The 11363-nt window shown below is 36.9% G+C and overlaps 2 protein-coding genes and 1 non-coding gene across 4 annotated transcripts; 2 read left to right on the forward strand and 1 right to left on the reverse strand.

The window, feature by feature from the left end:
* Positions 1-657: 657 nt before the first annotated feature.
* LOC137741621 (probable 2-oxoglutarate-dependent dioxygenase AOP1) lies at positions 658-2419 on the forward strand. The gene is made up of 3 exons (XM_068481316.1): positions 658-1034; positions 1635-1962; positions 2171-2419. Exons 1-3 carry the CDS (start codon positions 658-660, stop codon positions 2417-2419), a joined length of 954 nt encoding a protein of 317 aa, XP_068337417.1.
* A 4261-nt stretch (positions 2420-6680) lies between these two features.
* LOC137743965 (U6atac minor spliceosomal RNA) lies at positions 6681-6809 on the reverse strand. The gene has a single exon (XR_011069570.1). It is a non-coding gene; the product is annotated as a U6atac minor spliceosomal RNA (small nuclear RNA).
* A 1386-nt stretch (positions 6810-8195) lies between these two features.
* LOC137743520 (protein EARLY FLOWERING 4-like) lies at positions 8196-10362 on the forward strand. 2 transcript variants are annotated; one of them, XM_068483427.1, is made up of 3 exons: positions 8196-8832; positions 8979-9025; positions 9816-10362. In XM_068483427.1, the coding sequence occupies exon 1, from the start codon at positions 8382-8384 to the stop codon at positions 8817-8819; it is 438 nt and encodes a 145-aa protein (XP_068339528.1). In that variant the 5' UTR covers positions 8196-8381; the 3' UTR covers positions 8820-8832; positions 8979-9025; positions 9816-10362. The 2 variants fall into 2 exon arrangements, with proteins under 2 accessions (XP_068339528.1, XP_068339529.1); XM_068483428.1 differs by lacking the exon at positions 9816-10362 and adding an exon at positions 9180-9796.
* The last annotated feature ends 1001 nt before the right edge of the window (positions 10363-11363 follow it).

An 11363-nucleotide genomic window follows, 5' to 3' on the forward strand; every position in this document is an offset into this window, starting at 1 on the left:
CACTCTACATTTTTGGACCTGGATCTAAAAGCCCCTTGTTTTTTTTATCCATTTTAGGCTTAGTATTGGACTTCGGTAGGCCTTGTTCGTCACACAATGTTTTTTAGGGTCAGCCCTATTTTCTAGTAGTGATATTTTTTTATTATTTAATTATGGTTTTAAAATGCAGGGTGGCGTCACTTAGTATTAGGATCAAGTGATATTTCTCTTCATTTGTAAGTGTGAGATTTTAAGTTTGATTTTCATCAAATGCAAGTTTAAATCAAGTTATTGCTAATCCATTGTGAGCCTAAGCCCACTCATTCCCCCTTAGCTCATTGTTTGGTGAGAATCGAACAAAAAACCTCTCGCTTGTAAGTATCAAACCTAAAACCTTTTATTTACAAGTAAATATAAGACTGTAGTACTAACTACTAAGCGGCCGCAGGTGAGGAATTAAATTATGGTTTTAATTCTGTGTTTAACATTTTGGTTTCTGAGCAGTCTAAGTTTGACGAATAATTAAGCATTTGTCAAATCATCTAAACAAAACAAACATCATATGGCTATATATTTGTCTGAAATGTTCAAGTATTCATCATCTCTTTATTTACAAAGATATATCAGTGCAGTAATTTCCCAAACCCTAGCTAAAATCGATATAGTTCAAGTGAGACGATGATATCGAAAACTCAGCCTAAGGTGGTTCCTGTTGTAGACTTATCCGATGAAAACTTGAAGCCTGGAACAGATGCATGGCTCTTGGCATGCAAACAAGTCCAGCATGCACTAGAAGAGTACAGCTGCTTTGAAGCTGTTTACAATAAAGCTACTTTGGAAATTCACAACTCCATCTTTTCTGCGATAAAAGATCTTTGTGATCTTCCATTAGAAACTAAAATGCAGAAGGCCAGTGATAGGCCTTTCCACAACTATTTTGGCCAACTTCCACTCAATCCTCGCTATGAGACCTTGGGCATTCAAGATCCAGCATCCTTAGAAGGAGCTCAACGCTTCACAAATATCATGTGGCCAGCAGGAAATGACCGTTTTCGGTAAGGAAAATGCTAGAAAGACTACATGTTTGTACCACATTGGTGTATCATCTAATGTGCTAAGTGATGTATACATGTCACGTCAATTAATGAGTTTATCTCATGTTGGTTGTATAAATCACTTATCATATGATGGGTACATCAATATGATATAACTCTGTAATCTCCTTATTACTCTTTTCAGCAGTTGATTACTCAGTCCAAAGTTTTCCTTTTTTTTTATGCACGTATATATGGACCTGTTGAGGAATGCTAAAGAGCACTCCTAATTACATTTGTCGTAAAAATTTACGTGTTTCCAAGTTCGAGAAGTGCTTTTTGAAAAACAGTTGTCAAATGATTCTTCAGGAAGTCATTCATGAAGAAGCATTTAGATGAGCATAACTACTTCTAACAAAAGCAGTCCCAAACAAGTTGTATATCGCTAGACTTATGCTAGCAGATTAGATTCAGATCAAACATTTAGTGAAGAATCAACTTGATCAATTATCCGAATTTAAATTCTGACAATAGAAGCATAGTATATATACTATTCAAAACTATGGTAATTAAAAGAGCATAAATATATAAAATTAACATTATGTTTGTTCTTTGAACTAGTGAAAGTGTTCATTCCTTCTCAAAGGTGGTGGTAGAATTGGATCAAATGGTGAAAAGAATGGTGTTTGATGCTTATGGTGTGGGGAGGCTTTATGATTCTTACAAGGCATCAACCACTTACCAGCTTAGATGCATTAATTATAAATCACAACTTACGAGTGAGACTACTGATTTGGGACTGATTCCTCACACGGACAAGAATTTCACATCCATACTACACCAAAATGATGTCGGTGGCCTGCAGATCAAAACAAAGGATGGCGAGTGGATTGAGGCTGCACCTTCTTCACCTTCATCATTTCTAGTGTTGGCATCCGATTTATTCATGGTGGGTCACTTTCACATACCATGTCGTTTTAGCTTAGATCGTTGCATTGCAACTTGTTCTTTTACAAAACGATATTCTAAACTGCTTGATTAGTTTACGGGAAGTGGATTCAAACTCGGGTGTAAGGGGAACAATGCAAACTGCACTAGGGAACGTAACTCACACTTTTGCTTTCTTTTTTTTCTTTTTCTCTATTTTCATTTTGTAGGCATGGAGTAACGACCGAATATCCGCCTGTGAGCATCAAGTCGTCCTGAAAGAGAAGAAAGCAAGATATTCACTGGCTTTATTCTCATATATAGGTGATGGAGTTGTACAGGTACCTGAAGAGTTTGTTGATGAAAAACACCCCTTAAAATATAAGCCATTTGGTCATTTCGATTACCTTCGTTTCTATGAAACTGATGAGGAGGCCCGGAAATCGAAGAATCCTATCAAAGCCTACTGTGGTGTTTAAGATCTCTTTTGATCTGAGAAGAGAGAGGCACCCTGTCTTCGTTTCGTTTCTTGCTGCAGTTTCTCTACTGCACGTAATATTACAGTAATGTACGCTTTGACCGTTTCTTTGCTATTGAATAAAGAAAGTTGTGTGTGGGAAGTATGTTGAATGCCCACTTTGTAATGTTATGGTTATGGTAATGTAATATGCAATATCACATATAAAAGCTTTTAAGATGAACTAAAATATTTTTCTAAAGTTCTTTGAGCTTGCTGGTATGTAATACTTTGTCAACATAGACACTTTCTTGTTGAAACCAAAATGTTCTAACTTCTCAAGCATGTTTACAACTTTTTGGCATGAAACCTTAAACACTTCCACGCTGTCATCCTCAAGATTATCACATTCTCCTTCTTGCCTAATTACAACAATGATTTCTTCTTCAGTTAAAGCGTAGACAACTTGTTGCTCATTTGGATGATTTAGAGGTATACATTAATATCCACTTGATTAGCATGGACAACGGGCTTCAAGGAACAACAACTTGGAGTACAAGTGAAGAAAGTATATATGTGCAAGAAATAAAACACTTGGCACGCTAAGAATCCTATTTAGGAAATTCAACATTCATTAAGGATAATTAAGTAAATAAATAATATTTTTAATTCCACCTCTATCAAGTAATAACCTATGTAAAGTTATAAAATTAGTATGGTCCTAACTTTATGACGTTGTAGACGTTTTATTGTACATATTTTTTAATAAAAAAAAGGGTAAATTACATTTTCATACCTCAGGTTTGGGGTCTATTTCAATTCCTTACAACATTTTCAAAACATTTCACTTTCATACCTTAAGTACTATTTTATTTCAAAATAATACATCCGTTATATTTTCCATCCATTGATGCGTTAAATGCTAAAGTGGTTGCCAAATGTCTTCCATGTGGCAAAAAAAAAAAAAATTAAAAAAAAAAAAAACACAACATGAATTTAAAAAAACAAAAAACTTGAAAACGCAGAAACCCACCCCACCCCCGCAACCCCTCTTCTCCCTCCCAAGCATCCCAACATCCCTAAACCTGCAACAACAACAACAACAAGAAGAAGAAGAAGAAGAAGAAGAAGAAAGAGGAGGAGGAGAAGGAGGAAAAAAAAAAATCCCAGAAATCATCTTCGCGTGGGGGGTTGGGGGGTGGAGACGGAGGGATAGTTTCAAATTTTTTCTTTTTTTTTTCCTTTCTTCCTCCCTCTTCCTCTTCTTCTTCTTCTTGTTGTTGTTGTTGCATATGTGGGTTAGTTGGGGCGGGGGAGACGGGAGGGATAGTTTCAAATTAATTTTTTTTTTTTCCTTTCTTCCTCCCTCTTCCTCTTCTTCTTCTTCTTCTTCTTCTTCTTGTTGTAGATGTGGGTTAGTTAGGGCTTCTTCTTCTTGCAGACTGTGGGTCGCTGTGTATTTCAATTATTTATTTATTTATAGGTAGAAAATTCAGGTTTTGGGTGGGATGGGATGGGTTTTTGGATGGGAGGGGAGGTGAAGAGAGTGGAGGAGAGGGAGGTGGTTAGGATGCTTGGGAGGGAGAAGAGGGGTTGTGGGGGTGGGGTGGGTTTCTATGTTTTCAAGTTCTTTTTTTTTTTTTTTTTTTTAAATTCATGTTTAAAAAAATATTTTTGTTTTGCCACGTGGAAGACATTTGGCAGCCACGTGGCATATATGTGGCAGCCACGTCAGCATTTAACGGATCAATGAATGAAAAATGTAACGGAGGTATTATTTTGAAATAAAATAGTACTTAAGGTATGAAAGTGAAACATTTTGAAGATGTTGTAAGAAATTGAAATAGACCCCAAACCTGAGGTATGAAAATGTAATTTACCCTAAAAAAATTTCATAAACAAAGAAAGAAATAATTAACCACACACAACGTGTGTTTGAAGATTCAATAAAAAATGTAAAATTGCTATTTTGTCCCTATTTTGTTGCGTAATTGTTCATTGTTCTTCTCTATTAAAGTGAGGGCATTGTAGGAATATCGACGATATTTACTGATTCACTACAACATTGCCGAAACCCATTGTAGATTTCAAACTTTTGAACTCTTTTGGTGAAAATTTTCTCTAATTTCGACTAAATGTAGATGAGTTGATATATCCAACCCGTTGCAAATCTCTGTAATTTTTGTTGAAGCCAACCTATATCGACATCGATATGTCTATTGATATTTTCATGAATTTGCGTATCGATATTTCCACATATATTAATATTTTAAACACTGCTTACAAGTTATTTTTTACTTTCCTTCCAAGGCTAAAATTTTTAGTTGAAAAGATGCAATGAATTTGAAGGTATAAAGTTTCCCTATTCATAAAAGGAACAAAAGTAAATGTTCCCTTCCCCCAAATTATTAGTCAGATGAAATAGCAATGTTACTTGCCAAAAACGGTAATAAGAAATCCAATAAAATAAAAACAAATACAGTAGGATAAACCCTACGCTCACAATGCAAAGATTACTTGGACCCGAGGAGAATTCCAGAAACCTAACTAAATTCAGTCATAAAATTGACACAAATTGAGGTGATACATGCACGTCTACTGGCGTACCTACGCTATGCCAAATATGCTTTTAAGGGTAATATTAAGTAAATCAAATTTATATAATTAAGTTAGCCAAGAATGAAAGAAATGCAATATTGATTAATTATATCGGCCTCAAGAGAAAAACTTGGTGTCCTCAGTGACTTAGTTGATAATACATTGTTAATTTATGTGAAAAAATGTCTACGCATGTAATTTTATTGTTTGCTTTTAGTACGTAGGATAAGAGGGAATGACTACGTGCATGGTCATTTGCATAGAAGAAGTGAGAGACTTATTTTACTCGCGCGTTGTACAAGTTATCTTTTCTTTCCATCTAACATTGTGTTTAATAAAGCACGAGCTGGTGGCTCAGTGGTAAGTGACGAATTATGAGGCTTCCTTCAAATTAAAAACTAGAGGTCTCAGGATCGAAATCTGCTGCTGGTGTGGAAACCAGACTTGTGGCCAGGGAAGAGACTGAAATGCCTATGTGAGTCTTTCCAACCCCCTTGTGGATAACCGTAGCTTTGCCACCAATTGTCCTCCTTATTAAAAAAAAAATGAAAAAAAAGATTGTGTTTAGTATGCAGGAAAAGAGAGTTCCTCTAAAAAATCACTTCCTTTCCCATACTGGAGAGGCCTAAACTTGGAAATCCGGGGGAATTTTTTTAATAAATCGTCCAAAGAGAGGTAGGTTTTGGTATTCTTATCTAATCCAGGTCATCCTCTTGTATTTATTGGACAAATATGCGTGTGGGTACTTCATTTTTTTCTTTCCATTTAGTTCTTTTAGATTTTTTTCATGAAATAGCAAGATTACTTGCCAAAACGGCAATAATAAAATAAAAACAAAATGGAAAGAAATATACACACATAGATACTTGTCTAATAAGTACAGGAAAGATGACTTGGACCAGAGGAGAATTCCAGAAACCTAACCCTGCATTCAGTCTTATAAATTGACCCACATTGAGGTGATACATGCACAAACGAAACCTAGTTCTGAAGAGATGTCTGGGGTAGCTTCAGAAAACCAAGATAAGGATGAAGATGAAGCTGATCGTGATGGTATTTAAGCATCGAATCTTTGATTTACCAGAGGTATATATATCTATCTTTAACCATTCTTTTAAGCACTTCACCATCTCATCCCTTCCTTCAAATGGATCTGATAGTATCATTCACAGTTTCTGTTCTTGAGACGAACTAACAATTTGTGCTTCTCAATAACAGGTCACTAATAGGCCAGCTGAAGCAGATGGCTTTTGCTGGCCTGATCTCACTGCAGATCAGGCTGTTATGCATACTGGAGAATATCTTCCACATCTGCAAATTCCCATTAGGCTGTGTTCTCCGTACGGGAGATCAACAAAGCAAAGTTTAACAAGCTATCCAGCTTGACGTCAAGGGAATCAAGTTTTGGAGCATTAGTACAAAAGCTTGTGCTCAAACTCTAAACTTATTACGAAAGCCCTCGATCAGTTCTGCTGCAAGAGGTTAACTATGCACTGGGCATCGATGTACCCTTTTTGCTTGAATCAAACTAAGCTAGAGAAATTTGGAGTAGGGATGCAAGAAAGATGACCTTCTTTATGAAAAATCAAACCGAGCCAAACTAGCTAGATAAAGTTTTGTATCTTATTTTTTGCAGCAAAACTCCGTCAAACAATTAACTTCTTTTTTTTTTTTTTTTTTTGGCTACAAAATTGGGTTATAGATCCACCACAAGGTTGGGTAGCCTTAACCGGATGTGTGGTAACAGGTAAGCTCGGAAGCTGTTACCGTCCCTGTCAGGGGAGATGCCAACCATCTCTCCTTTCTATGAACACATCAAACAATTAACTTTGAAAAATTCTGTCATGTAACTGTTTAGAATTCTGTAAAGCTTACTATAATTGAAGCTGGTAGGGTGTATGTGTATCATCCGCTTTTTCGAAGACAAGTTGTAGTCATTGGTCACTGCCCTGATTAATGTCTAAACGTTTGAAATTTAAGAAAGGGTGCCTAGACCTGTTGAGGTATCGGGCTAGACCGCCTAGCCCGCACAAATCCGCCTAGGCACCCAATTAGATTGCGACTCACTTAGATAAAAAAGATATCACTTTCATTTTGCATTATTATTTTTTTCAATAAATTGTAAAAACTTGTTGAATACTTAAATGAATACACATTATATACTTGTTCTCCATGTTTTTATTATGTTTCAATACTTCATAATATATATGTCATTCTATTTTGTAGTTTATGATGAAATTATATATATTTTAAGTATAAATATACACTTATTTACACGAAATATAATAGATTTACTTAAATCCGCCTAAGCGCATGCCTAACCGTCTAGATGCTAGCCCTAGCCTGCGGCCTAACTAGCGCCTAACATCTTTTAGAACCTTGTGTAGTCCACATAATTTTTATCTTGTCGTCTAAGGGTTTTGAAATGGTGAAAATGTACTAGTGTGCACAATGCAAAATTTTTTGTTTGGAAGGTGTTTGTGAAAATTTCTTACAACATAAAGACATAACGAGTTGGTTTTCACACATCATTTTTAGTTTCTCACACTCCATTTTTATTCCAGACCATCATCTAAACTACATATTAACAAAACTATATTTTCCTTCTCTCTCTCACGTTTCTCCCCAACTTCTCTCTTTTATATTTAAACACACGTAGTATGTGGCTTCATGTAGTATTGAATAAATTGAAAACAACAGATAACATTAAACATGGAGCATATGAGAGCGTAAAAACTAAAAGGGGTGCGTTATTTATTTTCCAAAAAAGTCACTTGTACTAAATTCTAGTGATAAACCTTTTCACTTGAGAGTGAGAGGTAAATTCAATTCTCTCCAAGACAAATTTGAACTAATTTATTATAATTAGATCATTGTAAAGCTTAACTCATTCTCTCATCCGTTGATATGGTATGTATTAGAAAAATATTTTTCAAAGAAACAAAAAATATTACACAACCAAAAAAATCTTAAAATTGTTACGAATTATTTTTAGGGAACTTTAACAAAAGCTTCTGGTACTGTTTACTTAAACGAAAAATTATATTTTTACACTAAAAAGTTAATCTTGGTATTATTCACTTTACCCTTTATTTTATCCTTATCGTTAATCTCAAAAATTTTCAAGACATTTTCATTAATTTTTTTTATTTTTAATCACTTGCACTCAGTCAACCGACGAAACCCCCCAAAACCGCCACTTCACAAGTCGGCGGGTCAAATGATCAAAATTCCATTCATTTCCTGTCCTAACATTTCTTCATTTGTTTTCTTCAAAAAGCCACACACAAAATCTGAGGAAAAATAAATCCAAAAAGTGGTTGATCATCGTGTATAAATGAATGCCCACACTTGAAAACCGTCGTCTTTGATGAAAGTTGACGGCCATGGACGACGACGCCACCAGAACCAACATCCACCGCCACAAAACCCGCAAGCGCCGCCTGAGCGCGGCTGAGGAGCGGAGCAAACGCAGCGACGATGAATTGGATCAGGAGGTCGACGTGGAGGTCTGGGAGGCGCTGAGCAAGAGCTTTATGCAGGTCCAGTCCGTACTGGATCAGAACCGCGCCTTGATCCAGCAGGCCAACGACAACCACCAGTCCAGAGCCCCCGACAACCTCACCAGAAACGTTTCCTTAATCCGCGAGATCAACTCCAATATCTCCAAAGTCATCTCGATTTACTCCGATTTGTCGGCCAATTTCTCCTGCATTGTCCACCAGCACCGCGCCGCCATAACCCCCGCCAAGAACGACAACGACAGCGGCGAGACAGGGGATCGGAAATTGGATCCGGTGAAGTCGGGCGTTGAATCGCAGTGATTTCGATGACGTTGTGAGTGTTCTGTTTGTGTTTGTGAGTCTGCCTGTAAACTGTTTGATGAAATGCCTGCATTGTTGTAGACATTAATGTTTGGTAATGTTGTGAAATGTCGAAAACCTTTGCTTAATTCAGTGTTTGTTTGGTATTTGTTGTAAAAGGATGAAGGCTGCGGGATTGCTTGTCTTCGACCCGCAGATATTACAAGGTATTTATGTTCTCCTGTTTAAATTCAGCTTGTTGTACTCTTTTTTTTTTTTTAAACTGTCAGCATTTTAATTCCTTTGTTGTAATGTGGATGGATTGTGCATTGCGTTTCAATTGCTTTGTTCTGTACAATTGCACTGTTGGCAATTGAGTAGGATGGCTCCTTCACGTTATGCAACTAGTGAGGTCAAGACAGGATGGGCGAGCACGAGGGTTCTCGTGTCCAAGCCAGTTGGTCAGATACTGGGTTTAACTTTCCTAACCCATTGTTTATAGCGATATTATATCGGTTTATAATGTTTTTATGGAATAATGATCCTATGAACATAGCTTAGTCTACAAAAAAGATCCAATTTTTTTATGTCGTATTTTTCGTTATCCTTCAATGCTTTCTCATCTGAAATGAGTTAGCAGAATAGTATGATGATCAGTCCTAAGTTTTTGTTTCTTATGTAACTATGTCCCTCTTGATCTAGGCTTTAAATTGGAGATGAAAACGGTTAAAGTTAATACCCTACATGTTGGGTGCATAAGAAACTAAAGATGGGTGTAGTTCTGTACTGCTGAAATTTTATTATAATGCGCTTTGAGATATTGTTCGCTATGGTGAGATCAGTTATCGTGTCATCCATATGCTTTCAGAGTGTTGCATTGCATCTCTTTAATCTCCTTCGTCCCTAATTCTCTAGGTTTTACATTGATAACTCGGACTTATTTTGAAGTATGGAGAAGTCTGTGAGAAGACCACTAATGATTTTCTTGATCTTGTTTTGGTTACTTTTCGCGTATAGGGAATTAGGGACAAATTAGTGATCCTCACAGTGTTGGGTAGATGTAGATAGTAGAGTAGGTTATGATTGGTAACTAGCAGCGATTCGTTAACAAGTACTTGGAAATACAGGCGTAAGATGTGGTGTTCACGCGTCTTAAATTGGGATTGCTTTGGATTAGATGGACTCAACAACAATGCAGGTCATGATGATGACAGGATTGTTCCACATTGTTTGATTAACAATCAGACAGTGGTCAGATCAGGATGAGTTGATTTAAGAAAGGCCACGGAAGGTAATTTGAAACTTCAATTCCAAGCAACCTCAAAGGACATTAGCAACGGCATGGTGCAATGACAATGTGCTTGGATGTCTGAATGCTGCAGGAACACATGTGTGCAACGACATGGATTGTCTCAAGCGACGTGGTGGTCCTGTTAATGAGACGTCTTTGAATGTTGTAGGGAATATAATGATTTCATTTTGCTCTTCATAATTATGCAATCTCTTATTTGTCCTTTGGATTCTACATTTACGTGATTAAGCTTTTCCGATCAAACATTGTGGTCGATCTTTTATTGGCTCCGGCGGAATGTTTACCGCCATGGATTCTTTGATTGTAATGCCAATGAGTTTCTGTGCTTAACCAATCATAACGAATTCACTCAGGAATTAACTAAATAACAAGAAGAAATCGAAGAAACATCTTATATTATATAAACAACAAAAGAAATTACAATCTCCAGCAGTCGAAATAAAACAGCCGTGGTGATCACAATTACATCTTATATATAAACATCTTTATATAGACTAAAAACGAAATTACAATCTCTCGCCGTCGAAATGAGACAGCTCGTCGTCACCTATACGTCTCCGATCTACTGATCATTGAACATAATTGCCCATCCACAAACAGTCGTCCCAACAATTCATCCCATCCAACGGCAAAGGCACTTGAGTTTCGTCAATCTGAAGCAGCTTCTCTTGTGACCATGCAGATTCACAGTCTAATGGTGCGAACAAATCGTCGAGGTCAAAAAACATATCTTCACCGTTGTCAAAAAGTAAATCTTCATCCTTCAAAAGCGACTCATCACCTTCGCTGACCAAGCTTATCGGCACATAATCTTGATCGGAAAAATTTGCAGGCATCGTACTACCGTCAATGTTGCTTATGCACTGCTGATCATGATTAATAGCGTCACTAATCATCTTGTAATTGCTTTCATCGAAGGGCAGGACAGGAGCACTGCTAGTACTAGGGCAGTTTTGTAGTTCCTCAATGGTATGGGTGATCACGCTAGTAGTATTTGGTGATCGCACTTCGTTTCTTGCCTTTGTTTTCGCCGGCTTCTCGCTCTCTTCTTTTCTTGCTCTCTTTTTTGTTTTCGCCGGCTTCTCGCTCTCTTCTTTTCTTGCTCTCTTTTTCGCCGGCTTCTCCTTGACTTCTTTTCTTGCTCTCTTTTTTGCCGGCTGCTCGTTCACTTGTTGGGTTGAATTCGAATTATTCTTCTTGTTTTCGTTCCTAGAATTCTTTTTAAGTCGGCAGAGAACCACCTTCCCAATTTC

Source organism: Pyrus communis, chromosome 8 (genome assembly GCF_963583255.1).
Source record: "Pyrus communis chromosome 8, drPyrComm1.1, whole genome shotgun sequence".
NCBI lineage: Eukaryota > Viridiplantae > Streptophyta > Magnoliopsida > Rosales > Rosaceae > Pyrus > Pyrus communis.